Source organism: Manacus candei, unplaced genomic scaffold (genome assembly GCF_025592945.1).
Source record: "Manacus candei isolate 608988 ecotype Guabito, Panama unplaced genomic scaffold, ASM2559294v1 h1tg000076l, whole genome shotgun sequence".
NCBI classification, from domain to species: Eukaryota; Metazoa; Chordata; class Aves; order Passeriformes; family Pipridae; genus Manacus; species Manacus candei.
Genome location: NW_026138124.1, coordinates 9,488,893 through 9,516,676, shown reverse-complemented (window position 1 = coordinate 9,516,676; position 27,784 = coordinate 9,488,893). Strand labels below are relative to the sequence as shown.

At 58.9% G+C, this 27,784-nt stretch overlaps 2 protein-coding genes across 3 annotated transcripts; one reads left to right on the top strand and one right to left on the bottom strand.

The window, feature by feature from the left end:
* Positions 1-1,892: 1,892 nt before the first annotated feature.
* Positions 1,893-12,610, bottom strand: LOC127480854 (5E5 antigen-like). Of its 2 annotated transcripts, none has more exons than XM_051809448.1 (2): positions 12,183-12,581; positions 1,893-11,129 (listed from the first exon to the last, which is right to left on the bottom strand). In XM_051809448.1, exon 2 carries the CDS (start codon positions 9,924-9,926, stop codon positions 9,018-9,020), a length of 909 nt encoding a protein of 302 aa, XP_051665408.1. In that variant the 5' UTR covers positions 9,927-11,129; positions 12,183-12,581; the 3' UTR covers positions 1,893-9,017. The 2 variants fall into 2 exon arrangements, with proteins under 2 accessions (XP_051665408.1, XP_051665409.1); XM_051809449.1 differs by having other exon boundaries at positions 9,785-11,129; positions 12,183-12,610.
* A 222-nt stretch (positions 12,611-12,832) lies between these two features.
* TBX2 (T-box transcription factor 2) lies at positions 12,833-23,317 on the top strand. Its single transcript, XM_051809407.1, has 7 exons — positions 12,833-13,843; positions 14,553-14,820; positions 17,293-17,439; positions 18,617-18,693; positions 18,778-18,947; positions 20,217-20,830; positions 21,685-23,317. Exons 1-7 carry the CDS (start codon positions 13,479-13,481, stop codon positions 22,129-22,131), a joined length of 2,088 nt encoding a protein of 695 aa, XP_051665367.1. The 5' UTR covers positions 12,833-13,478; the 3' UTR covers positions 22,132-23,317.
* Positions 23,318-27,784: the final 4,467 nt, after the last annotated feature.

Below are 27,784 nucleotides of genomic sequence, written 5' to 3'. Positions count from 1 at the left end.
CACATCATAACCACACGAATTCCTACATCTCAGCCAACTTGTGTCGAGAAGCAGAGTGAGATGGGACTGTCAGCTTATGAAATTTCCTTCCCACTACTTGTTTTTAATAGAAGCCGTTTGAGTCATGGTGAGGAGAGGAAACTATCTAAACCCACAAATCTCCTCGCACTCTTACAGCTCAAACCAGCCCTGCCAAGGGACGCAGAACCGACCACCCTCTTCCTCCTCCATCCCCAAACACCAAATACCCAGTTCAGTCCTGGGCTTGATTTTCTTTTTTGTTTTGTTTTGTTTTTAACTGTAATGCAGCCACTCAGAAGGTTTTGTTTTCTTCAGGCTTGGAAACCGCTAATAAAAAACTGAGAGTTTACAGCAATAATTTCAGCTTCTTGCTTGGTTTTCAGTCAGTCCTTTCTTAAGCAGAAAAAAAAAAAAACTTCCTTGGGATGAAATCAGAGGAGAGTTTGCCTGTAAGTAAGTACTTGCAGCTCCGCTGGCTATATCTGCTGTAATGCTATGTTCCTTTTTGTCTGTAAAATAATGGCTTGAAGTAAGGAAGGGGCTGAGGGCAGGGCTGGCACAAATGGGACCGCAGGGTCAAGTCAGTCCACACCAGTCAGGGTTTTTAACACAGTTCAAGCCAAGGTCAGCTCCAAAAGTTCAAACAAAATCCAGATTAACACATACAGAAGGGATTGTGTTGTCACCGTGATGCTTGTTTCCTTTCAGGCTTTCCAAGGAGCAGGGGAAGGGACAAAGTTCTTGCAGAGGAAGGAAGGCGGCTCTTCTCCCTCCTGCCTGGGACAGCTTGGCTGGTTCTTACTGAGCACACAAAGTAGGATAGCACATAACACAGAGTGGTGTCATTGCAAATGTATTTGTTGTTGGCAGGCATTAAATCACTTTTTATAAGTGCTGCAATATGGCCATGTGGAAATTCCCAGTCTGCAAGAAGCTCCTTTGAATCAGGATGTTTTGTTTAAAAGGGGGGGGAAAGGGATTCAAAAAAACCCTACAAACTGGGGCTGTACCAAAATATTTTCAGTCTGGTTCATTGAAAAGAATGTCCTAAATTCCCTGCTGTTGATAGCCCCGTAGCCAAACTGTTAAGAAAGCCTAGAGCTTAAAAAAAAAAAAAAGCATTGCTATGAGGCAGTTAATTTAACTTTAATTTGATACTTTCACAGATGACCCAGCAGAATAACCACCAAGTTCCAGCTCTTCTGTGAGCCAGAGAGAACTGAGTGTGTTGCAACAATGACTGTATAGTGTCTGATTCATTGATAATTCTATAGGGTCTGATATAACAATAACTGTACAGTGGCTGATGCATTGATAACTCTATAGGATCTGATTTAATGATAACTCTATAGGGTCTGATTTATCAATAATTCTATAAGGTTTGATTCAACAAAACTCCATGGGGTCTGATTTAATCATAAGTCTATGGGGTCTGATTCAATAATTACTCTGTAGGGTCTGATGCATCAATAACTCTGTAAGGTTTGATTCACTGATCTCTCTATAGGGTCTGGTTCATCAATAACTCTGTAGGGTCTGGCTCAACACATCCCTGCACCTTGTTCCTCACTCACAGCACACACCTGCTCCCACCCATGGCCCTGCCTGTAGCCTACACACAAAACCCCCCCATTTCAACGGGGTGCCACTTGCTTTTGTGCCCCCCCACCTTTCCTCCTCCTTGGCCTCAGCAGCCATATGATAACTCTTTTTCAGGCACCAAGAGGGAATATTTCTGCTCCTTGATGATGTCTAGAAGCTGCTCCTCGGGGAGGTTTGCCCCTGACTTTTAACACGACCAGGTTTTCAGCCGAGGGAACTGATCCAAACCCCACTTAAAGCAGAAACACCCAGAGGCTCGTGGGCTTCTCAGGACTTGGGACGAGCGGCTCCCGTTGCCGTGGAAATTCTCCAGGTGAGTTTCTGGAACGCCGGGTTTTCGAGTGCAGGGGCTGGCAGGCGGTCACAGGCAGCCCAGCAAGAATGTTGTGCCATGATATAAACCAAAGAGCCCCAAAAGACACACGGACTGGCAGGTTTTTAAACTGTTTCCAGTAGTAGTAAGCAGTGGGCTCCTGCTGAGTTCAAAAGGCAAAACGTCTCATTTAAAGCAGGGCGGACTGTATATCACTCTGTGCATAAAGTGGGGCTCTTCTATTAAAAGTTGAGTTCAGATTTCATGAATTAACATGAAATATTGCTTTCTTATCCTACCCTGGTTTCTGTAATAAACACACGCGTGTAGCGGGCTTAAATCATGGGAAGGGGGATGTTTGGCTGTTTGAAAAGGAGTGGGAAGTCAAAGGTTCTCCAAATGTGACAGCTCGGAGTTCAAATGAAATCAAATCTCAGAACCAGCCCAGGGGTTGGGTATAACCAGCAGGGCTGGTGTTCCCCAGTGCTTTGCAGGGTGCGTGGGGCTCAGGATTTGGTGGTTTTGCTGGTGATGCTGAGCCTTGCTGAGCCCAGATGGGGCTCTGCCCAGGCAAACCCCATCCTGCTGCCCGTCCCTCGAGGGGACAGGCCCTGCTTGTCCTGCCCTGAGCAGCTTTCCCCAGCCCCAGAACAACATTTGCTGGCAACAAGGCTGGGAGAAGGCAAAGGACTGACCGAGGGCAAAATTCTGCCAAGATCTCTGTCCTCCTTCCTCAGCAGAAAGCCTGGAGCAGTTTTGCTGCAAAGTGCAGCTCCCCCTCCTCTCTGACCGCCCAAGCAAGGGGGTAAATCCATGGTGCTGTCACCAGGGCTTCCTTAGTGATTGTTTTGAGGATCCAGACCACGTCTGCGCCACGTCTCCGCATTTATTTTCTCGCTCCTTCGCTCTGGCTTGTTGCTGTGCAGGGTAGGAAAGTTTGCGCCATTTCCTGTTGTCTTTCCCTTGTGCTCCTGAGATATTGTAAAAATGTTCGGTATCCTCCAGTAGGTTGTAATCACTTCACCCTAATGTTTCACAGCTGCTAAGTGTAACTTTAAACCCCACCATCTGAGTGCTTACAATTAGCGAGTCAATGGGGCTGAGATCGGGTCTTTGTGATTGCAAAAGAAAAAAAAAAAAGAGAAAACGAAACTTTTTTTTTTTTTTTGTCCTGAGTTTTAATTGGATAAAACGGGAACAAAAGTTGCGGAGACGAGGGGGTTTTTTAATGCAATAAATGATTAGTGGCTTATGTGTGCTAGGAAAAAATAATTGAATCCACTGCTTGGCCTGCTTCACAGATGGAAAAGGCACCGGGACAAGCATGTGGCTGTGGAAGCAGCGCCTGTCCCAGGGACTGCAGGAGCCCCTCTCCGAGCTCGTGGCTCCCCACGTGTGGGAGCAGAGCTGGTGGGAACAGAATTGGGAAGAGTCAAGAGGCTTCAGCTGTGCCCCTCACCTGTCCCTGCCACGGCAGAGCATCCAGCCCTCCCATCACCCGCCCGACTGGGGTGGAAAACTGGGGCACAGGGGCTGTTCAATCTCACGTAATGAGATTAAAGGGTATAAAAATTATAATTAATATTAAATTTATTTAATATGGACGTTGCATAACACGAATTGAATACAAGGGTAAGCTGGGGCTCGTACTGAAGAGTCCTCCCGGCCCAACCAGGGTGAAGCCTCCTCTGGCTGATGTCACTGGGTTTGTTCCCGCTCCCGCCTCCTGCACGTGCTGGGAGCAGGTTTCAATTATCCCAGAAAATGCCTTTACCCTGGTGGAAGCAAAGGGCAGGACACAGCAGGATACAAGTCACTAACGCTGGAGCTGGACCAGGGAGGTGGCAGGGTCGCTGCCTCCCTGTCCCACGCCGTGCCTGGCTGTGCCCTCACTCCTCCAACACTGCCCACGAGCAGGGCCAGCGCTGGAATTGGTGTTTCCCACTGCAGGATCAGCCTTGGGAACATGCCACATGTCCCCCCAGCCTTTGGGACACACGGCCATTCCTGGCTGTGCCTGGGCATTGACACTGTCCCATCAATTGCCACCCCATCCCTCACTGGGCTCAGATGTAATTTGAAGCTGTGCATCTGTCAGTGAGTTCCCAGGCTGAATTTTTGCCTTTCTTGGGAATTTCTGCTGCAGGAAATTACACTAAAATACCGACAGCAGGGTCAGGGGCTTGCAGCCTTCCCTGTCCCCTCTGTCTCCTTCCCTCCATCACATCCCTTGGGGATGGGCACGGCGCAGCAGGGACGCTGCTCCCTGGCAGCCCTCCCTCCACGGGAAGAATTCCTGGCACCTGACCATAAATACTAATTAATAGCAAAGCCCTGGTCTAGATCAAGGAGGAGGCTCTGAATTTTCTTGGGAACTTCGCTGTCTGAAAGGTATCTGAAATATTCTGTAGCACTCAGCCTATCCCTGGGTCAATTATACGGTGAGCAGTCATACGAAGTTAATTTCTAATTTAATACAATGTTAAAAGGTTGTCAGGTTAAAATCTAATCTATAAACGAGACATGAAACGTCTCTTTAAAGCGAGTGTCGTGAACCGGCCCTGGCTCACACCACAGGCTGCTGCCTCTTTTATAGGGTGTAATTACTGCCCAGTGAGTATTTACAGTATTATTACAGGACACTGATAAAAGGCGGGTGCCATGGCCCGTGTGGCAGCCCAGTGCCAGCTGGGCACTAATCCCACTCCCACCCAGCCCCTTCTCTGGGGAGGTGGGAAGCAGGATGGGGAAAGAACCGATAGTGTTTTCACTTAAATACACCTGGACAGGGACCCCCTGGGGTGTTTTGGAGGGAGCACCGTGTCTCTGCATCCCCCAGCAGGGAGGACTCTCTGGGCCAGCACCACAGCCTGTCACCAGCCTGTCGCCTCCCCTGGGAGGAGCCGTACCTGACAACCCAGGTGGAAACGACGGGTGAGTGCATTCATTTCTGAACAGCCTGGGGAGAGGACTTTGCCAAGGGTCTGCTGTGGGCTGAAGGTTATGAACCACGTCCAGACCAGCAGCTTCATTCAAGCAGAAAACCAGAGACAGCCCCTGCAGCCTGGCCTGTACCCTGCCTCCCACCCTACCTCACACCCATTCCATGACTCCCTCTGCGGGAGGGATGGACACGTCCCGCTGCCTCTCCTCCCACACGAGGGGGTCCATGTTACAGCCACCTCGCAAGGTACATTGAATTTTGCCCTTTTTGCTGTCGAAAGGGGAAAGTCCAGCTGTCATGTGGGAGTGATGCCATTGTCCTGCCTGGGTGACTGACCGGACCATGAGACTCCTGGTAGTCCACAGTGTCTGTGGGAGCTTGCCAGGCTCAGCCAAAAAACACCAAGTGTCACACTGCCACAGGTCATGTGATTGGCTTTGATATCATGTGGGTTTATTTTCCAGGAGGAATCTCACCGGCTGCAAAGGTTTGGATCAGGAGTGGTCATGTCTGATCTCTCCTTCGTGCCCGTGAAGCCCAGCAAGGTGGGGGTTTCCAGAAGAAGTCCAAGATTTTGATGGGAGCAGGTGACCCCCTACCAGAGCGAGGGCTGGAGGGGAACGTGGGGGAATGGAATGGAATGGAATGGAATGGAATGGAATGGAATGTTATATTGGTGCTAAAATGGAGGGAAGTGGTGATGTGCTGGAATGACCCATCCCGTGGAGCTGCAAGGGTTGCGTGGGCTCCGCTGTGGCCCCTCCACTGGCCAGAGCTCCTTCCCTTCCCTGCCCTGGGTTTTCTGGTAAATTCTGCTGCTGTCTGTAATTGATAAAAGCTGCTGCTGAACATCTGCACAGGCACTGTCCGCTCCGAGGCTGCCGGGGCCGCGAGCGCTCTCCTTGCCGGCGCTTTGATGTGCGCTGTGATTCACAGCTTGGCCGGGGCCGCCCCGCAGATGCTGCCCCTGGGTGGTGCGGGGCAAGACGGGATGGGACAGGATGGGATGGGATGCCAGGATGTGAGACAGCACCTGCCACATCTGTGCAAACAGCAGTCCAACCACGTGAACCCCCCTGTACCTCCCGGCCAGGACACAGGGGGTGACCTCTCCTGCTTCCGTCCGCATAGGAAAGGACCTGGAGACAGCCAGGGAGGTCAGCTCAGGTGCTTCCCTCCATCCCACCAGCACCTGGAGGGCAGAGGGATGGGGATGCCCGCGCACTGGCCGCCTCCCCGGCGCGAAGGAGCAGCTGAGGGGAGGGAGCAGAGCCCCAAGGCAGGCAGAGCCGCAGGGCCGGGCTTTGCTGCGGCGGCACAGCGCGGCCCGGGGAGCACAATCTGTGGCCTTAATCCCGCCGTGTCCTGTGCACTCTCAAATCCCCTCCACTTCAATGAGCGCTTGTAGTGTCAGGCCTGCGCCGGGCGAGACGGCACGCGGGGACGGCGGGGAGGATTTGCTCAAGAGGCACTGTTTTTAAGGTGAGATTTGAAGGATGGAAGACAGATGGCAACTGGAGAGGACAAACGGATGAAGTGAAGGATTTGTTTTCAGCGTGGAGGGGAAAACACAGGAGAGAATTACTGCTGGCTACAAAATGGGGGCTATTAATACCTGCAGCATCTCGAGCTCTGCACTTAGCCCGGCGAGTCGGGACCCTCACGGGCACCACGGCGGGGGCAGGAGTGTGTTTTTCTCTGCAGAGATGAATTGATCCCAGCGTCGCGCTGAGTGTACCCAGACAAAGCTGGGAGAAGGGTTATTAGCCAGCCGGCGGCCCTGCCATTGTCCCCACTATCTTTTCTTCCCTTTCAGCTTCCCTCCCCGTGGCCCAGGTCTCAAAGACCATGTGTCAAGAGATTAGTGACCTGCGTGAAGGGCAATTGCTTGCTTTGTGCCGGCAGCCCGGCGTCGGGGGCTGTTATTTACTTGTTATTTGGTGCTGCCTCCGTTGAGGTATCCATGGAAAACACGCCTGGAGAGCAATCTGCCGGCACTGCAGAGCTCATGCAGGAGAGGAGCTGGGAGAAGAGAGGCTTGAGGGTGGCAGGTCTCAGCGTGCTCACTGTGTGCCCATGCCAAGACCCCAAGACCCTCAGGGCAATCAGTGCAAGAGCCCAGGACCTACAGAGAAGTGAGGAAAAAGCTGGGCAATGAGAAAATGTAGTGCAATGCAGAGGTGCCCAGGAACGGAGATGGATCCAGGGCCGTGACGGGGCATTGCCCCACAGCAGTTTGAGTTTGCAGACTGGTTTCAAGAACTGAAAGATGGGAAGAGCCTGTCCTGCCTTCAGAGCCCTGCTCCCCCTCTCTGTGCCTCTGGCAGAATAGGGCCCAGAGGAGCACTGTGTCTTGGAGGAAATGTGGATACAGATGATGAGAGTTGGTCCTTCCATGCAGTGCTGGTGTACACCAGATTTGTTCATGGTGAAGCACCCAGGAAAGGGACAGGTGCAATGAAAAGTGTTATTCCTGCCCAGGACCAGCTCCTGATTTATTCTGACCATTTTTATTCTCTCGGCAGCGAAATGCTCTCTCCTACAATCACAAGATGGTGATTTTCTGCAATCCTAAAAGTCAAACCTAGACCAAACCCACAACTCACGTGATGTGGGAACGGCGGCGTCAGATCCTGCTTTAGATGTGATTCCAGACACGTTCCCAGATCCCATCTGAAGAAGACAGGCCAAGATGTGAGACCCCCTCAGCTCTGCCCACCCAGGGCCAGTTCACTCGCCCCTCCTTTGATCCTGTAACTTCTGCCAAACTCCTGGCCCCAAACAGGGAGAAAAGGGTTTCTGGGGATGCAAAGGGACTGGGAACCAGGAGGGCTGAGTGACCCTCATGAAGCTGGGGGCTGCCCTGCACCTTTCCCCCTTCCAGGGGCAACCGGTGGGGACTGCACCCACCGGGCACAGTTTGAAAAATAAAATTGAGGAGAGAAACCGTGGGCCAGGACCCAGCCCGGGACATCCCCTGCCCTGTTGTCCCTGTACAGGAGAGGTCCCTGCCCAGAAGGGGATTTTGCCTCGGGGGAGGTTGGACCGATGATCGTGGAGCCCTTCGTGATAGTTTCCCTTTCACTCCCGGCCCCGCCGCTCCGCTCTCAGAACCGCCGTTCCTGTCGCTTTTCCCCGATTTTTCCCGGGACATCGTTGCTGTGGGAGTCGGGCGGCCTCGTCCCAGCTGCTCCGGGCACTGTGCAGCGGGACGACCCCAAATCCTCGCTGTTAACCTCACAGAGGAAGGGGGTGGGGGGCCCAAGAGCATCATTTTATCAAGTAATGCCGTTTGTTGAAGCCCTTTGAGTTCAGAGACGAGCCGCGGAGCGCAGGGGAACCGGGACGGGCTTCGCTCGGGGAACCCGGGCGGACAACGGGACCCCGATTATCGATACAGCCTCCAAGGGGGAATCGACGGACCCGGGAGGGGGGTCGACACCGACCCCAGGGTCCCCCAACGGAGCGGGGGATCCGGCGCTCCGTTTCCCCGCGGAACCGAGCCGCGGTCACGCGTGGCGGCGGGCGGGGTGTGCTCGCCCCCAGCCCCATCCCATGACGGCGATGAGGCGGCGATAATGCCATTAGCCCGGGGATTACGCGCCCGCGCCGGGATGTGACACACTTTCTCAAATGGAAGTTTTTTAAACAGAGGGATTTACATGATCCCCCACCGTGCCCCTCCATCCCTGTACCCATTCCCATTCCCATCCTCGGGGCCAGCGCGGGTTCCAGGCGGGTCCCCCCGCTCTGGGACGGCCCGGACTGGGGCTCCCGTCGCCTTTTAAGGCAGCGGGCTCGGTGCGGGCTCGGCGCCGCGCCCCGACGTGGGGAGCTGGGCAGCCCCGGGGGCGCGGGGCTGGAGGGGGGTCACTCCGCCCTGCGCGGGGAGAGCGCTCCGTAATTAAAAAAAAAAATTAATGAAATAATTTAAAACTCAATCAGGCGGAGGGTTGAGCGGGCTCCTGGCTCAAAGCAACGTGGAGTAACGGGGGAGCGGAGGACGCGTGTCCCCCCCGGCCGGGCCGGGGTCACTCGCCGCCCGCCCTGACAAACAAGCCGGGAAATGTGTTTATAAATTGTTCAAACTCTGGATAAACTTCAGCGGCGTTTGTGTCTGCGTCTCCCCGCCTGTTGTTATTTTCCAGAAATCTGGATTACTGGAAATATTTTCTTTAAAGCTGGAAAGAAATCTAAACAGTCTGAGGGCTGGGGGAGCTCGGAGCAGGGGGGACAGCCCGGGGGCTGCCGCGCTGGCGGGGCTCCGCGGGGTTCCCTGCGCACGGAAGGGGCGCGGAGCTCCGCGGCCGCGCGGCGGGAGGAAGAGGAGGGAGGAAGGAGGGCGGCGGGGCCGGGGCTGGTGTCGGGTCGAGCATCTCTCTCGGTGGCTGTCGATAAAAGGGCATCAGGCGGCCCCCGGTGCCCGGCGGCCCCTCCCCGTCCCCTCCAACGGGCACCGGAGCACTGGAGGGGGGCAGAGTCGTTTTCCCGGGATCTCCCGGGGGTAAGGGAATTCCCACCCCGCCGAGGGGTGTGAGGGGAGATGCGGCGCCCCGGGGAAGGGAAGCAGAGGAGGGGTGGACGCGGGTGGGTGAGAGCAAACGAGGATGGATTCATCACACGTGGGGTTCTTTTCCTCTCCAGGTGGAGCAGAGAGGAGCGGCCGAGGAAGCTGCTGGGGCTGTGGGGTCGCCCCTCGCCTCCTCCCCGCCTGCCCCACGGCCCAGCTGCGGCAGGAGGGCCAGGTCGGACCGGGGGGCACACCCTAGGACTCGTGGGGGCCACCGAGTCCCGCGGGGACCCAGTACCTTCGGGACAGAGGTTGTTCCCCACCCCGCACCTGCGGCTTCGCTCTGGGGGGCCTCTGACATCCCCGTGTCTGTTCTTCTCCCGGGGAAGCACCGTGGAGCCCAGTCCTGTGGCACCGTCCCCCTCCCTCCACGGCACGGCCTGTTTCCACCCCCGCTCTGGTCTCTCCGCTTGGGAAGGTGCGAGAAGCTCGGTCGTCCTCGCCAGGGGCCCCGGGGTGCCCTCTTGCCGTGGCATCAGTGCCGGGAACGGGGGGGGCGGCGGAAAACCCTTTCGCCTGGAGCCCCTTCCTCGGCCGCGGCTGGTGCACCCCGTCGGGGGGGAGCGCTCCCCGGGGCGCGGGGCCGCCGCAGCCCGGTGGAGCCGGGAGGAGGGGAAGGCGGAGGCCCGGCTGCTTGTGAGAATTGTTATTTTTCATCAATCACCCGCAATTTGTGTAAGTGCCCCGGACAGGACACCAGCCGTCCTGCTGGCTGGGGTCACGGAGACAACACAGCGATGGAGAAGAGCAAATTGCATTTGCTCACCAGCTCACAGATCCAAATTACGGCCCTCGCATGGCGCGGGGAAGGGAGCGAAAGGTCCATGTGACATGAGGGAAATATGAAGGACTTTGACAGGTCTTAAACGGCCTGGCGCCAAGGCCTAAGTCTACCGGCTAAAAATAGAAAAAGGATGATGAGTGGAGATGGGCAGAGATGAAAGGGGAAGAGCGAGCGGGGCCGCGCTGCGGGGCGGGCGGGGGGCGGAGGCGGCCCGATGGGACAGTTTCTCCGGGCTGGACCGGGACAGATCCCCAGGACGGATCTCCGGGACGAATTCGCGAGACGGCCCGGCCTCCATCCGCCCCAGCCTGGGGACCGCACGCCGGTGTAGTGCCGGGCCCGCAGGCGGCCGGGGCGGCTCCCGGGAGCCGGACACGGTGGCCCCGAGCGCTGTAGGTTGGAAAACCCTCCCTGGAAGGGGGCTGCGCAGGGACAGCTCTCGTCCCCTGTCCCCGGGGCACAGCTGCCCTCAGGGTGGGAGCCGAGGCCGTCGGTTCCTCTCTCCCTGCCCCGTGCTCGGTCACCGACGGGGCGATGCGCGGCCTGTCCCGACCATGGGTGCGGGATCCCTAGTCGTGTCCGCGCCCGTAGTGGATACTCTGGTCCCCGCTATCCCCCTACCCACGCAGTCCCCTTGTGGGGCGTCCCTGCGGAAGTTCGAGGAGACGAGGCTGCTCTGGATGGGTTTTATTCCTCAGGCGAGGCCGTTTGTGGTGTTTACAGCGGGGCGGGGGGCGCGGGCGGGGGGCCGGGCAGTGGCCCTGAGGGGAGGCGACCTTGCCTCGCGGGGAGACGGCTGTGTCCGGGCCCAGAGGAACAGCGGGCGAGGTGTCCGTGAGAGAACAGCCGCGGCCTGAGGGGATTCGCCGCGGGGCAACGAAAGACTCCGCTTTTGCTTTGTGAGGGGGGAATTCGGAAAAAAAAAAAAATTACAAGCAAGCCCCACTTTTGCCAAAGCTGCCGTCAGCAGTTTTCCGCGGCGGCAAGGAAGCAAAGTCCAAATTGGGTCTAAATTTCAGTCCCCGCTGCCCGTTCAATGGTCAGTGGGACCCCCCCCGACCCCGCCGCCCGGGGCAGCCCCGGGGGGGGACGCGCGGTGCGGGGCCGGGCGCGGTGCGGGCAGAGGTGAACCTGCCGCGGGACGCGGGGCAGGTGGTGATCGGCCCGGAGAACAGCCTGGGGCCGGGGCTCCGCGTGGCGCCGGGGGACAGTGGGCGGGGGTCGCTATCGGCCGGATGAACGGGGGCAGAGGGATAAAGAGGAGAAGCCGGGATGGGAAGGGGGCATCGGGAGGTCCCTGCGTCCCGCCCTGCGCGGGGAGCAGCGACACACGGCCACGAGGGCTCCGAGCGGCTGCGGCCGCTCCTCGCTGCGCATCCGCGGAGTGTGAGGGCCGGGGGCAGAGAGGGGGCCAGGCCGGGGGACAGAGCAGTGGGCCGGCCGTCACCCCCCCGTCCCGCCTGGCCGCAGCGCAGGCGGCGGGGGCAGGAGCCTTGGAAGGATGGCAGGGCGCTTTTTGAAGATTTGGGGGTAAATATGAAGTGACAAGAGACGGGTCTTTATTGTGAGGGCTCAGCCGCCTGGCGCCAGGGCCCTCTTCAGCCACCGCGGCCCTCAGTTAATCAGCGCAGATCTCCAAACCGGCCTCTCCGAGGGGACACCCACCGCGCCCGCCGCCCCCCCCCGGGCCCCGGCGCGGCGGGACCGGCCCTAATCCCTCAGCAAACAGCCCCGGAGTGTCCCCCCTCCTCCTTATCTGCCTCCCCCCGCCCGGGTAAACAGCCCCTCCGGCCGGGCACAGCCGCGCCGGCCCCCGGCCGTGCAGCCGACGCGCCCCGACGGCGGGGTCCGCGCCTCCGTCGTGGGCGCGGAGCTACGGGCGGGACCCCCCCTCCGCGGTCCGGGCGGCTGCCGGCAGGGCGGGGGGCGACGGCTGGGAGCGACTCACCCGCGCTGGAGGTCGCCGCTCGGGGCCTCGCCGCCGCCCGCAGCTCTCCGCAGGGCCGCGCTCCCGGCGGCCGCCCCGTCGGCGCTGCGCGGCCGTGCGCGGTTGTGCGCGGAGCGGCGGGCGGGGCGCGCCCCACCGCGATCCGCTCTCCAGGATCTGTCGTAAAGCGGCCGCAGCCGGGCTCGCCCGGCCGCTCTCCCCCCCCCCTCCCCGGCCCCGCCGCCCCCGCGGAGACCGGCGGGGGCCTCTGCCGCGGCCCCCCGCCCCCGTGGCTCCGCTCCCCGCTCCGCCGAGGTGGCTCCGCGCTGGCCCCGCACCGGCGGCGCAGCCGGGGCTGACCCGGTATGCGGAAAGGAGCCGGGGGTGGGATCTCGAGCACTTTTCTCTGTCATTGGTTAATATTTTATTCTGTTGACATGTTTTCTTACTGCCGATGCTTCCGACACCTTCTTCTTTTTTTTTTTCCTCCCTTTTTTTTTTTCCTCCTCTTCTTCCCTTCCTCCCTCCCTCCGCGCCCCCCGCCCCCCCGAGCCCGGAGCTTGGCCGGAGCTGTCAAAACCCCGCCTATGCAGATCCACAATTGGTCTGAAACGCGTAAAATCAGCAATCAAGGGGGCTTGGCTCATTAGCGGGCGGATCAGAGCAGGAAGGACATGTGAGATAGTCACAGTTTTACAGAGATCAGGACAAGATCTCACCGTTCCCACTCGGCTCCTTTGGCCATGAGCAGCCCGAGCCCCAGCGCCGAGCGCGGAGCGCGGAGCCGGGCCGGCCCCGCCGGGGCTCAGCCCGGGCCCGCGGGGGTGTGAGGGCAGCGCGGCCGCCCCTGCCCCGCCGCGCCCCGCGCAGCCCCGCGCAGCCCCAACCCGGCTTTTGTTTCTATTTTAGTGTCGAGAAGGACTTTCCTGGGAGGGCTCGTTCCCTCGCTCGCTCTCCCTCGCTGCAACAACAACAACAAAAAATAAGGACCTACTGTCTCCCCTCCGCAGACTGGGAGTCCCAGGAGCCGGGAACTGCCTCGATATTTTTTTGTTTTTCTTTCTTCTTCTTCTTCATTTTTTTCCTTTTTTTTTTTTTTCCCGAATCTAGTTCCGCTGATTTTCGCCTTTTTTTTTTTTTTTGTATGCTTTTTTTTGGAGCGTGTGTGCGTGCTCTTGATTTTCCTTCCTCTTCCAGAGACTCAAGCGAGTTCGCTGGGCAGGAGAGGGGAAAAAAAATAAAAATACAACAAATACACACACGCGCATTTTTTGTAAAGGGAATCCCTCTTTTTCTCCTGGATTTGTGGATGCACCGATGAGAGATCCAGCCTTCCCAGGGACTGCCATGGCTTACCACCCCTTCCACGCACCCCGGCCGGCTGACTTCCCCATGTCCGCTTTCCTCGCAGCCGCCCAGCCGTCCTTTTTCCCGGCTCTGGCTCTGCCTCCGGCGGCGCTGGCGAAGCCCATGCCGGACCCGGGGCTGGCCGGGGCGGCCGAGGCCGGGCTGCACGTCTCGGCCCTGGGACACCACCACCAAGCCGCCCATCTGCGCTCGCTCAAGAGCCTGGAGCCCGAGGAGGAGGTCGAGGACGACCCCAAAGTAACGCTGGAAGCCAAAGAGCTCTGGGACCAGTTTCACAAGCTGGGCACCGAGATGGTGATCACCAAGTCCGGGAGGTAAGAGCCGGCCCCGCGCGGCCCCCACAGCCCGCCCCGCACCTGCGCGGCCGCGCAGCGCCCTCGCCCCTCTCTCCATCCCGCTTCCCATCCGCCCCCGAGAATTAACGCGGGGAGTTTCGATCTCTGGAGTTTTTCGGAGGTGTTTCCCCCCCCACACCTCCTCCGAGCTTTCTCGCCACCCCCCAGTTACTACTTTTCGGAGCGCGATCCCAAATTAAATTCGTGCGCGTTAATTGAGCGCCCGGAATCCGCCTCTCCCGTTGTTTACGCCGCTTCCCGCCGCTTCCTTCCCTCCTGCCAAACTTTCCCCGCGTCCGGGGTCGTTCCCGGCCCTGGCCCTGGCCCCGGGCCCGGGGGAGGCAGCGGCGGGGCTGCCGGGGTGCTGGGCGAGCGGATCGGCAGAGGCCAGAGAAATGGGGTAAAACCAGGATGTGTTTTCGCCCCCCTATTTCCCGGAATGGGATTTTTGAGCTTTTCCCTGCTTTCCGTGAGCTGCAGAGCGGGATGAGAAGCGATGAGACGTGAGGAAGTCTGGGAATCCTCAGCGAACTAAATTAGAAGATGGTGGTTTGGGAGCGGCACCCGGGGCCGGGCGGTGCGGGGGGCTCGGCGGGGCCAGGGGGTGCGGGGGGCTCGGCGGGGCCGCGGCCGTCGGGGGTCGTTTGCGGGCGGGCACAGCCCTGTACTTCTCTGGGTCTCTCCGCAGGAGGATGTTCCCCCCGTTCAAGGTGCGGGTGAGCGGCCTGGACAAGAAGGCCAAGTACATTTTGCTGATGGATATAGTGGCGGCCGACGATTGCCGGTACAAGTTCCACAACTCCCGCTGGATGGTGGCCGGCAAGGCCGACCCGGAGATGCCCAAGCGCATGTACATCCACCCCGACAGCCCGGCCACGGGGGAGCAGTGGATGGCCAAACCTGTTGCCTTTCACAAGCTGAAGCTCACCAACAACATCTCGGACAAGCACGGCTTTGTAAGTGCGGCTGCGGGGCAGAGTGTGGACCCCGGGCAGGCGCGGGGTGTCCCGGTGCCGGTGCTGCCCGGCCCGAGGGGGACGGCGGGGCTTTAAGGGCTCCTCCAGCCGGGTCGGGCTGGGCGGCGGGGCCTGGCCGGGCCTTGCGGTGATGTGGCTGTCCCGCAGCCACCCAGCCCCTGCTCCTGCCCGGCACGGAGGGGGCAGCTCCCCTTCCCCGGGGGAAAAGGGGGGATTGGGGTGCGGGCAGCCTCGGGATCCGCTTGGCTCCCACATCCGCGGCCTCCACGGCCTGTCCTGCCGCTTCTTCCCGGCCCTCGAGGCTCTGCGGGGACAGGGACTTGGGGTGGTGGATGTGCGGGGCCGAGGCCGTGCGGGGGATGCAGCGAGAGCAGCCCCGACGGGGCGGCGGGGCCGCGGCCGACCAGGGGCTGTCAGTGCTGGCCGGGCCGAGCCGAACCGGGCCGGGCCGGGGGAATGGAGGCGGCGGCACCTGCGCTGGGTTCCCGCGGCTGAGAGCAGGGCTGGAGTCGTTGGCAGCCTCGGCTCCACACCAGCTGCGTCTAAAAGCCCTTATTTAATTCTCTATTGATCATATCTGCATCACCTAAAGGAGGTAAAACAGAACAAAAAAATACAGCCAAAAAAACCCACAAACCAAAATAAACAGAGAGAGGGAAAAGAGAGAGAAAGGAAGGAAAGAAAGCGCAGCGTGTTGGCCGTTTGCAGAGACCCGCAGAAGGCAGGGTCAGAACGCGAGGGGAGCGCGATCCTGCGGGAACGCACGGAGGGGGAAATCCCAGCGCCCCGACCAGCTCTGTAGCCTCTGGACACGCATTTAGGGCGATAAAGGGAAAGTTCATCGTGCAGCGTTGGTGATACGGTAATTAGTGGGGAGCCGGGGCCGGCAGAGCTGCGGGACCCCGCTCAGGTGGGGAGGGCAGAGCAGCTCCGCACCTCCCGGAGAGCTTTCCTCTCTCCTTTTATTTTTTCCACCTCCTCTTTTTATTTTTTCCTCTCTCTTTTTTATATTTTTTTTTCTCCTCCTCTCTTTTTATTTTTTCTCTTTAGGCAGGAAACAGCGTCTTTGTTAAATAATACATTGCGAGGTTATTTATAGCCAGCAAGGTAAATCGATAGAGAAGGAGTCTAAAAAATACGGGGTTTTTTGTACTGGTTAAAAACTGGTTTGATTCAGCGTTTTTAACGGTTCGCCTCCTTCAATTAAAGATTTCTGGTATCTGTCGTTGTCCAAAATCCGGACTGTGTTAAATCTGGGAGATGAGGGTTTAGCCAGTGCCCATCTGGTCGGAGAGGGATGATTATTTTTTTTTTAAAGGAATGCAGATTTGCATGCCTCAATGAGACTTTTTGCACCATTTTCATGATAAATCCCGTCTAGATTATATTAATATAACAGCGATCCGACAGTTCATCAGCAGGTGATTATCGCTTGGGTTAAGAGGAAAAAAAAAAAAAAAAGAGGGGATTTTTTTTATTACCTTCTAAACCAAAATGAAGTGATAATTATTTAGCCATTTGGCCGACATTCTTTGACAACAATTACTCAAGCTTTCGCCGTTCCTCTACCAATTCTGGGCGATGAATTCTGCATTTCAGTCCGACCACAGCAGGTTGGGGAATTATTTAAACGCTATCGGGCAGGAAAACAGGCAGCGAGGGGCAGAGGGGTCGGAGCCGCCCCAGGGGCGCGGCTCGGGGAGGGGGGGATGATTCTGGCGCTTCCGAAAATCCCCAGCCAAATTGCGGGAAACTCGGGTTTAAAAAAAAAAAAAAACAACAAAACAAACAACAAACCAAACCGAAAAAATAAAACGAGAGTGTAGAGAACTGCTTTGAGTGTTGGCGAGGCTTTTAGACACCTGACTGGGGAAAAAAAAAAAAAAAAAAGCGTCTGTTCCTTCTGCAACGTTGCTCCGAGACATAAATTTGCCATGGTTGGTGGTGAAACGCTCCTTTCAGGTCGCAGGCGCTGGCTGGGGCTGGCACCGGCTCCTGCCGCCCCCGACACTAACCCAGAGCCTTTTAACATTATTTTTTTGTGGTGGCGAGGGAGAGTAACTTTTTTTTTTTTTTGAGGACGGAAATATGAAAAGCGGGCGAGAAACGCGTCGAAAATTCGCCTCGTTCACAGGGTTGTAATAAAACAGGGAGATCCCTTTTGCTGCTTTATTGCCGTGCTTAACACCCGCAAAGATGCTGCTGTGCCTGCCTTGCCTGACCTCCTTCTCTGGGAGCAGATCCTGCAACGGCATCAACAAAAAAACCAAGAAATCTCCCTGTTTGGCATCCGCCGGCGTTCCATCCTCAGGGCGAATTCGTGGGGGTTATTTTTTTGGGTTGTTTTCGGGAGGAAAGGGATTTTTATTTAGGGAGGCGGCCGGGCGCGCGCACATCCCGCGCACTGTGGGGCTGATGGCAGCCGCGGGCTCTGCTCTCTCGCCCACCCAGACCATCCTGAACTCCATGCACAAGTACCAACCCAGGTTCCACATAGTCCGGGCCAACGACATCCTCAAGCTGCCCTACAGCACCTTCCGCACCTACGTGTTCCCCGAGACCGACTTCATCGCCGTCACTGCCTACCAGAACGACAAGGTATGGCCGGGCAGCCCCTGCCCTGCCCCTGTGCCCTGTCCCTACCCCTGCTCTCACCCCTGTCCCAACCCTCACCCCTTTATTAGGGTGTATTTACATACATGTGTGTGTGTGAGGATATTTCAGGGCAGAGTGGCCAAAAAGCAGTAGTAGGAGAAAGGTTAAACCCCAAGCCCTCAGAGCAGGGTGCACCCTCATACTTACTTCTATTATTATCGCTGTTTTTAATACTAATACCAGCATCATTATCAGTATTTCAATTATTACTATTAATAATTTCCTCCTGGGGTTTGTTGTGTCTTTCTGGGCCGTGGGAGTCTTTGCTGCAGGCCCGGGCTGTGGAGAGCAGCACCAGGCCTGGGCAGCCTCACCGAGAAGGTGCCCTGGGCTCTGGAGGAGCCAAAAAATAGAGCCAGATAAGCTAATTTTAGTTGCTTTCGTGATTTAGCAAGTGTCACCCTGTGAGCAACCAGAGCCTGGAGAGCTCGGTGGGGAGCAGAGAGCCTCTGCCGTCCCCCTCCAAGAGTTGTGTGTACGTGTGTGTGTGTTTTAACCCAAAAGCTGACCCCCACCTCCACCCCTGGCTGCTGATGCTAATTGACAGCTCTGTCTGAGGGTCCTGGTGGGCTTGTTTCCCTCGTAAAGTTTATGGCGAAGAGTCACAATCGATTAAAGAGCACTTTGTCTGCTCGCCCGCCGCAAGCGGCGCGGGGCGGCCGCCGGGCCGTGGGCCCCGTCGGGCGGGGGATGCTCGGGCCAGGGGATGCTCGGGCCGGGGGTCGTGGCGGGGCCGGGCAGCCGGGCCTTTTGCAGAGCCCCCTCTCGGGGCCGTGTTTCAGAGCCATGCATTATTGAGCGCCCTGATGTCGCCGGGCCCGGCAGCCCGTGGCGCGGGGAGGGATAAGAATAGCTTTTAACCAGCGGCCGCGCAGCTCAGTCGCCATCTTCCCTCCGGGGGGCCGTGAAAAATAACTTCCTATCATTAAGACGCCATTAATAATTCAAGCCCAAACCTCAGCATCATTTTTAATAAAGCATGCGGTGTGTTAACGCGGGGCCGCGGCGCGTTCCGCAGCCTGCGCCGCGCACCCCGCGCTCCCCGACGGCGGCGGGTACGGGGAGGGGGCGGCCGGGGCTTCACGTCACCTCCTCTGTCCTTCCTTCTCCCCCTCCACAGATCACCCAGCTGAAAATCGATAACAACCCCTTCGCCAAGGGCTTTCGGGACACGGGCAATGGCCGGCGGGAGAAGAGGTAAGGGGTGTTCCCGTCCCCCCCACGGCTCCGCGCCCGCCCGCGGGGGGACGGGCAGTGCCCGACGCTGCCTCTCGCCCGTAGGAAGCAGCTCTCGCTGCCGTCCCTGCGGATGTACGAGGAGCCCTGCAAGCCCGACCGCGACGGCGGGGAGTCGGACGCCTCCTCCTGCGAGCCCTCGGCCGTGCGTGACGCCCTCCACTCGCCCGTGGGTGCCCTCCCCAGCCCCCTGCGCCTCAAGGGCAGCGGCAGAGGTAACGGAGGAGTCTCGGTCCCCAGACATCCCCAAACGTCCCCAAACATCGGGGTTCTGCTCCCTCGGGGCTGCTGTGTGCTGGTTTCTTGGGGGCAGTGAGGCAAAACACCAAGGAGAATAAAGATGGGGATGCGCAGGGAGGAAAAGACAAGAACTGAGCAAACTCAAATGGCATTCATGAGTTGCAACGTTTTTTCTCTTTATATATTTTATCTTGACTATACATTGCATCTTCTATACAGTTTATATCTTGTATTTATATTATACAAGGAGAAATGGCAAGGCAGACCGTGCGCTCTCCATATTAGCCTGGCTCCTTACTGGTGTGTGCCCTGCCTTCCATGGGAAGCTCACATTCCCTAAAAAAAAAAACAAGAAAAAAGAGGATAAAAACTCAGAAAGAATTAATTCATTTGAAAGGAGAAAAAAATGTTGTAACTCCAGGGCTGCAAGCTGGTGAACGAAAATAAACCAGCGGCTCCACGTAGCAGTTTCTCGATGCTGGGTTTTGTCTTGCCGCACTATCAGTCTGCTCTTTAAACTTTCCACCAGCCCGATTCCCTGCAAACCTTCATCAAAACTGCAACCTCCCCCTCTCCCGAGCTGGAGGGAGGGTTTATTACACCCCTCTCCACTTTCAAAGGCTTCCCCGAATATTCGCCCCAGCCTGCAGAGCTTCACCTCACCCGCACCAAAAGGCTTTTCTCGTTTAGTGGAGCCGGGCAGGGGTTCAGCTCCCCTTGCCAGCCCCTCGCATCCCCCATCCTCCTCTGAGAGCTCGATGGGGTTTTTTAAATTAAAGCCCCTTTTAGGAGGGTCTGTGCCGTACTCCCTGCCTTAAAACTGCCTCTTTAACCTGCCTCAACCTGCACATTTGGAATAAATCCACGGCACACAGTTGATCAGCTCCACGTAATTAAATCTATGGAGGACCATTTCCTCCCGCGCTGTCCAGCGCCCGCTCTCCTCATCCCCCGCTCGGAGTTTGCAGCTAACGAGAGCGATGCTGTAATAGATTTTGGTTCTCCATCAAACATGTTTTTCTGTTTGGCAGAGCAGCAGGACTGCTGTTGCTAATCCCCTTTTCCCCAGAGCGGCCGTAGCGCGAGGGCCCATTTCTGCCCCCAAAATGAGTTTCTCTCGTTAATAACGATCGCAGCTTCGCTGTCGCAACCTCTCCCTGACACCAGGGCTCTCGCCAGCGACCCGCTCCTCGCCTCCCCTGGGTGCTTCTGCTCTGACCCTCTGCCCTTCCATCCCCTTGCAGAGGAGAAGCCGGGGGCCGACAGCGATGCGGAGGTGGAGAAGGTGCCCGAGGAGCGGCCGGTGGCAGCCGCCAGCCCCAGCGGGGAGGACGCGACGCCCCGGGGCAGCCCCCGGTGCCTGGAGGAGCGGGGCAAGGAGAGGCACAGCCCGGAGAAGGTCAAGGATGGCGCATCCCCCCGGGAGGGTCCCGGCGAAGGCCTGTTCGGCACGCGGGGCCTGGAGAAGGACAAGGTGGAAGGACGGAGGAAAGAGACGGAGCCGGGCAAGAAGGACACGGAGGGCGGCGGGCTGGGCAAGGAGGCCTTTGCCCCGCTGATGGTGCACACGGACAGCCCCCCGCACCTCAGCGCTGGGCACCTGCAGAGCCTGGCGCTCTCCGGCCTCCACGGGCAGCAGTTCTTCAGCCCGCTGGGCGCTGGGCAGCCCCTCTTCATCCACCCGGGACAGTTTGCCATGGCCCCCGGCGCCTTCTCTGCCATGGGCATGGGACACTTGCTGGCCTCGGTGACCGGTGGGGGCAGCCTGGAGAATGGAGCCCTCTCGTCCGCCCCGGGCGCGGCAGGGACGGCCACCCCCTTCCCTTTCCACCTCTCCCAGCACATGTTGGCCTCTCAGGTAAGACCCTGCGCCTGTCCTGCATCCCTATCCCCATCCCTGCTGTCTGGTCAGGCCCCGGCACCTCCTTTCCATGTCCTCCCAAAAGGTACCCTGAATGATGGAGGACTTTGGGGATGCAGGCCAGGCTTGGCTAGCATCACCCCCCTGTGGGGACATGTGGGGTGGCCCCAGTGCAGGAAAAGTGCTTTTGGTGCCCCCAGCCTCCCCCCCAGGCCCTCTGCAGCCTCTGGGGACAAGAGGGTGACACCCCTGACATTGCTGCCTGGTGAGGGACATTTAGAAAGTTGGCCTCAGGGGTGATTTGAGGAGGAATCCTGATTTTTTTTGCAGCTGCCATGGTTCTTCCATAAGCAAGGGCAGAGTCAGGATCTGTGGCCCTGCCTGACCTGGCTGTCCCCATCCAGCATCCCACCGTCTCTCTGTCAGCTTTGAAACAGCTTCCACAATGCCTGGGCTTGTGCTGCCTTTCCCATCCCCTCTGATGAAATACATGAAGATGTCTTTGAACTCCCCTAATTTATCGATCCTGCTTAACAATGTGTTTTAATGTGGTTAAAGGGCTGTGATGCTGCACAGACGAGGGCACGCAGCACGCAGGGAGGGGACGGGGCAGGCCTCAAAGAGGGGTTTGTGTTTGGTGTCATCAGCCTGGGGGACCCCCATCCCACAGCCTGTTCCACATGGATATCCCCACACTGTTTTTAGGGTGACACTGAGGTGTCCCAGCTTTGCCTTGTCTTTCCTGGGGGAAGGCAGCTGGGGGGCAGGCAGGAGGGGGGGGACACAGCAGGCATTGCCACAGCTCTGACCCAGCATCTACACAGCTCTGACCCCTATTCCTCTCTCCACAGGGAATCCCGATGCCCACCTTCGGCGGACTCTTCCCCTACCCCTACACCTACATGGCGGCGGCAGCGGCGGCCGCCTCGGCCATGCCGGCCACCAGCGCCGCGGCCGCGGGGCCGCTGTCCCGCAACCCCTTCCTGGGCAGCAGCCGCCCCCGCCTGCGCTTCAGCCCCTACCAGCTCCCAGTCACCATCCCGCCCAGCACCAACCTGCTGACCACCGGCCTCCCCGCCAGCCTCAACCCCGGCTCCGAGGGCTCCAAGGCCGGCAGCAGCCGCGAGTCCAGCCCCCTCCCCGAGGTGCCCCTGCACAAGGGGGGCAGCCAGCGCCCCGCCGCCTCCCCCAAGGGCTCCCTGAAGGAGTCCCTCAATGAACTGCAGAACATCCAGAGACTGGTGAGCGGGCTGGAGAGCCAGCGGGAGCTGTCACCCGGCAGAGAGTCCCCCAAGTGACCGACGGGGCGGGCGGCGAGCCCTCCCGGCGGGGCGGAAAGCACTGGTATTCTGTACAGCACAGTATAAATATTTATTGTGGAGCGAGGGGTGGGCGAGGACAGGGAGCGGAGTGCTGGAGCAAAGGGATGGGCCCCGCCGGCCAAGCGGACCCACCACCCCGGAGCCAGGAGGGAGCGGGCGGAGCATGGGGCTCACCTGCCCCTTCATCTGTGGGGCTGGGAGCAGCTCCCCCCACTCCAGCGAGGCCATGGAGCCCCCAGGACACCCCATTCCCTGTTCCGGGCACTGGGCAGCTCGAGGGGGGATAATGAGCCCATATGGAGACACCTGATGGATGGGGCAACCCCGACTCCAGCCCCAGCCCCCATCCCGGGCAGGTGAGAGGGGCCAAACCCTCATCTGTGCAAGGGGAGGGGGAAGGAAAAAATAATTAAAAAAGTAAGGAAAAAAAAAAAGATATAAGAAACAGAAGATGGAAAAGAAGCCGCCTCGGCAGCCACCGCGCAGAGCGGGCACGGCGGGGGAGCCTCGTGGGTACCTGGGCAGATATTTATGAAATAAATGGTAATTTGTGTAAATAAGCTATAAGGATCCCAGAATATGCAAATTGGTATTAATTTATTCAGAGTTGTACATTGGTGTGTACATAATATTTAGAGTTTAACTCATCGCATTTAAGGGGTTTTTTTCTTTTTTTTTTTTCATTTTACATGAACATATATATTGTAAATGAAAACTATTTAGCTCTTTGTGATTGAAGGAGATATCGGTTTCTCTAACTGTGTTTTAAAATATTGTTTATCCCGCCTGTTCTCTAGGACAATCATGTGCCACCAGTAAAACGATTTTTGGAGTCATTGAAACTAAGAGTTCAATCCTTTAATGGACTTTTGCAAGAAAAAAGAAAAAAAAAAACAGCAAATCCAAAACTTAACTAAAATATCGCTACAGTGCGGGGTATAGAGAATGCAGGAATAAACCTCAGGTTTTTATTTTTCACTCCAGAACAAAAAAAAAAAAAAAAAGTATAATAAATTTAAATATCACAGGACTGTGCTCTATATTTGTTTTAAAATAAAAAAGATACATGATTTGCAACGTGCTGGTTACTCGGGTATCTGTCTGTTCGGTTTTGATGAATTCTCACATCTTTCAATAAAAAAAAAAAAATCTACTCGGAGAAGTCCTGCCGGCTCCCGCCTGTTTCATTCCTGTCGGGGCCGCCGCTCCTCCGCAGGTGCGCAGCGCTGGGAGCCGCCCCCCTTCCGAGCTGCGCGGAGCTTCCGCAGCCGAGCCCCTTATTTATTGGGGAAAGAAAACGCCCCGGGTTGCCACCGCGCCGGCGGAGCGTTGCAAGGGGCTCTTGGGGCAGGGGGACCCTCCGCCGGCTCTGCCCGTCGGGGATCGCTGCCTTCAGGGCCTTTACCGGCCCCGTAAGACCCCGCTGCGGGCGGGGGTGGCGCGGCAGGTGCGCGGGGCGGGGGCGCGGAGGTGCGGAGGTGCGCACGGGGCCCTGCCGGGTGCGGCGGGAGGGATCGGCACCGGGAGTCTGCCCGCGCCGTCCTCGGGGCCACCCGCGAAAGCAGAGCCAGGGGACGCCGGTGCCGTCCCGCCGTGCTGAGGGGATGAGCATCGGTACCGGCGGGGACCGGGGTGCGCTGGTCACACCGGCACCGGTGAGGAGGGGGTGACCGGGGCAGAGCGGCACCGTCGGTGGCGGGGAAGGGGTGACGGAGAAGGGGTGACCCGGGGACGGTGAAGGAATGACCCGGGCACACCTGTACCGTCGGGGATGGTGAAGGAGTGGTCCGGGCACGCCGGTACCGTAAGGGATGGTGAAGGAGTGGTCCGGGCACGCCGGTACCGTCAGGGATGGTGAAGGAATGACACGGACACGCCGGTACCGTCGGGGATGTGGCTGGCCCGGCGAGGGGGCTGTGGGTCCCCACGTCTCCCCCCGCGCCCGCAGCCGCTCGGGGCGTTGCGGAGCGCGGCCGCGGAGGACGCAAACAGCCCTTTTCCTCACCAATTACCTTTCTCCCGTTCCCGGGAAGATTTACGGCCCCGGTCGCGGCGGGGGCGGGGGCGCGGCCCCCTCGGGCCGGAGCGGCAGCGCCGGGCGCGGGGCTCCCTCTGCCGGTGCCGCCGCGCTCCCGCCGCCGCGCGGCCCCGACGGGGCGGGTCGTGGGCGGGCGCGGCTCCTCCTCGGCCTCCCCCGAACCCCCGCTCCAGCCCTCCGGGGGGGCTGCAGGCGGGGAAGGGGCTTTGGACCACCCCCACACACCCCCCGTCGTGGCCGTGTCTGAGGGGAGATGCTGGCGCTGGGTCCCTCGACGGCGGGAGAGGAGCCGCTGCCTCTGCGAGAGGAGTGAGGCCATTTCCGCCGGCGGGGGGGGGGGGACACCGGCAGGGTGGGAACGGCTTAAGCAGGAGGAGGGAAGTGTAGTGACTAAAATTAGGCTTATTTCCGAATAAACATCACTCAGGATGAGTAGCGATTTAATGGGCTCTGTTTTTAGTGAGGGGGCACAGCATGTGCCAGTGTGGGGGATCTCCTGGCCCTTTCTCCCTCCAATCCAACCATGCTGGATTTAGGCTGAGCTGGCTGGGAGAATCACAGCAGGGAGATGGTGACAGTGTTGCCGAACACGCCGGGGAGCCTCATGCCAGGTTCAGGGACAGCCACATCACCCATCTTGGTTCTGTGGGACAGTGAGTGTTTAAACATCACTTCCTTCTTGGTGCCAATGGGACATCCCAACCTGCCCACTGAGCACAAAGCTGCTCTTCGCTGGAGAGAGGAAAAGTGTTCTGAGCAGAGCGTGGGTTCACGATGGTGACCCCAAGGGACGGTGCCTGAGGGCAGGGAGCAGGGCCCCCACAGACAGGGGGTATGGGCATTGGGGTGTTTTGGCAGGAGCCAAGCTGCTCCAGGCCTGCCCTGGCCAAACCTAGGCTCTGAGAAACCCTATTCAAGCAGCTCGATGAGCAGCTACCGATTAGTCACGCACTGCGCTGGGATTATTTTCCTCAGCTATGAAAAGGCTCTGGGAGGCCTCGCAGGGGCACACCCGGCACAACCCCCACATGGCTCTGCTGCTCTGCACCCGGCAAAACCTGGCTTGGCCATGGTCCCGTGGGCACTGTCAAGTCATGAAAATAAAGCTCTGGGTGCTCCAGTGACCTCCAGGGCTGGTGTTCAACCAGCAGGTAACGCTGGTGCCATGTCACCAACGCAGTGAGATCCTTGAACACTGAGGTCTCCACCAGTGTTAGCGGAGAATTCTGAATTTCCTTAGCTAAATGCACAAGGTGCTTGGCCAGACACTAAAAATAGCATTCTTGCCCTGAGGGTTTCGTGGGCCTGGTGGACAAACCCCCCGGCCAATTTGGCCGCTGAGCTGCCGTGCAGCACAATAGTGCTGCTGGAACAGCTCCACGGGCGGCTGTTTGTAAACAGGAATATGGATTCATGCCAGAGAATCTCGCAGCCCCGTGGAGGGGGAACGTTGCCACAGGTCCCGTCCTTGTGCAGCCCAGTGGTGGCTTTTCAGGACCACCCAGCCCTCATTTGGGCTGCAGGGCTGTGCTGCTGGCCCCGTGCCCCGTGTGTTATCCCAGTGCCACCGTGCACTGCCCGAGCATGTTGGGTCATGGATGCAGGGCAGAATAATGAAACCATAGAATGGTTTGGTTTGGAAAGGATCTTAAGGCTCTTCTCACTCCAATCTCCTGGATGGCAGGGGTGCCTTCCACTATCCCAAGCTGCTTCAAGCCCTGTCCAACCTGGCCTTGAACATTTCCAGGGATGGGGCATCCATTGCTTCTCTGGGAACCTTGTACCAACGTCTCACCACCCTCACAGGGAAGAGTTTCCTCCAAACATCTAATCTAAATCTCCCCCTCTTTTAGTTCAAAACTGTCCTCTCCTTGTCCTATCCTATCTGTCTGTGTAAACTCTGTGCTCTCCATCTTTTTATAAACCCCCTTTTAAGTACTGAAATTTGCAGAAGGGGCAAGGGAGGTGTTGGCACCTCTCTGTGTGCACCCAGGCCCTTACTGCTGTGAAGGGTGTGGAAATAGGGCTTTTTGTTACTGCTGAGTGGGGTTTATAGGAGCAGACACTGCACAGCCTGGAGGAAATGCAGATGGGCAGCATCCTGAGAACGATTCCATGGAACTGGGCATGCCGTGGTGCCAGGGTCCTGTCCCAACCCAGGAGCTCCCCCAGCCCTGGGGGCTCTCAGGGCCTGTCGGTGCCACACATAGGTTCCAGTCCCCCATTTGAACATTTCAGTGAATATCTGGGCCGCTCGGCCAGCCCCGGCCGTGCGACTACGGGGTGCGGCCGTCGGGGCAGAGGAGCCCCGGTCCGACGGGGCGGGCGGGGTGGTGGCAGCTCTTTATGCCGTGCTGGCGCCGTCCTGCCGCCGCGCTGCCTCCGCGCCCGGGACAAAGCGGGGCTGGCCAAGGCCCGGCCCCGGCTCCCAATTAAGGCCCCGCCGGCGCTGCCCCCCGCGGCGCGCAGGGGCGGGGGGCGATCAGCCGCGGTCACGGCCCTGGAGCCCCAATTACCCGCGGGGCCGCCGCTCTGTCTGCGGCTCCCGATCGCGGATCAATAGACAAAGGGCAGCGGCGGGACCCCGGCGGAGCCCCTGCTCACGCACAGACACACCCCCGTGCCCAGCGAAGCCTCGCCCCCCATCCCGGCCGGGCATCCCCGAGCACCGGCCTCACCTGCGCGCTCGGGGCCGCGGCTCCGCACCTGTGCCCGGAGGGGATTTAGGAGGCTGCGCGGGGCCCTCTCCTCCCTCCCGCCCTGTCAGTGGGGCTGCGGGGCTGAGCCCTCATGGGGCGTCCTGGAGCCCCGGTGTGGAGCACAGCTGGTCCCGCCTTGGGTGAGCCTCAGTCCCCCTTGCCCGCTCCAGGGCTTTTCCCCTCGGAGCCTCTGCCCGGGTCCTTCCTCCAGGCAGAGGCATCTCACAGGTTTCCTGACCCCACTCATCCAGTTCTGGACCGTTGTGCCCGCGGGGGGACGGTCCTTGTCCCGGGCCGGGGGTGCGGGGAGGACACAGCGGGGTCCAGGTTCTGGGAACCCAGAGACACTTTGATCCGTGCGGGTGTTTTCTGGGGGGGTGGGTGGGTGTGTAACATTATCAGGGGAAAAGCAGCTGTTTATTTTGATGCAAAGCCGGTTCTTAGCCGCAGGCAGCGTTTGCTCCCTCCTTGCTCTGAGGCAGGGTGGGAAAGGGGAAAGGGGAGGCTCTCGGTTTATTCCGGTTGTTTACAGCGCCGGGTGATGGCGAGGGAGAGCCGGGTCTGTCGCCCCTCGGCGCCCGCCCGGGCCCTTTCCCAGGCCTTCCCCGGAGCCGCGCCGGGAAGGGAGGAGGCGCGGCCGCGCCCCGACGGTGCTCTCTGCTCGGGACATCCGACGGGAGGCACCGGAGGCTCCGCTGCTCTCCTCGGGGGTCCAGACCGCTCCCAGCCCTCGCCGAAGGGCAGCGGCACCGCTTGGTTCTGGGGTCGAAAGGGAAAAAAAAAAAAAAAAAAAAAAAAAAGGCAGGGTTTTTTCCTTCCCTGGATGTTCCTCGGCTCGGGAACATCCCAGCCCCGTCCCGGCCCTGCCCGGCGCTACCCCGGGATCGGCCAC

Coding starts and splice junctions, on each gene's coding strand:
- LOC127480854 (XM_051809448.1), bottom strand. CDS start 9,926: ATGCCACGGCAAGAGGGCACCCCGGGGCCCCTGGCGAGGACGACCGAG.
- TBX2 (XM_051809407.1), top strand. CDS start 13,479: ATGAGAGATCCAGCCTTCCCAGGGACTGCCATGGCTTACCACCCCTTC. Junction 18,948..20,216: donor CCTCAAGGGCAGCGGCAGAG/GTAACGGAGGAG, acceptor ATCCCCTTGCAG/AGGAGAAGCCGGGGGCCGAC. Junction 20,831..21,684: donor AGCACATGTTGGCCTCTCAG/GTAAGACCCTGC, acceptor CTCTCTCCACAG/GGAATCCCGATGCCCACCTT.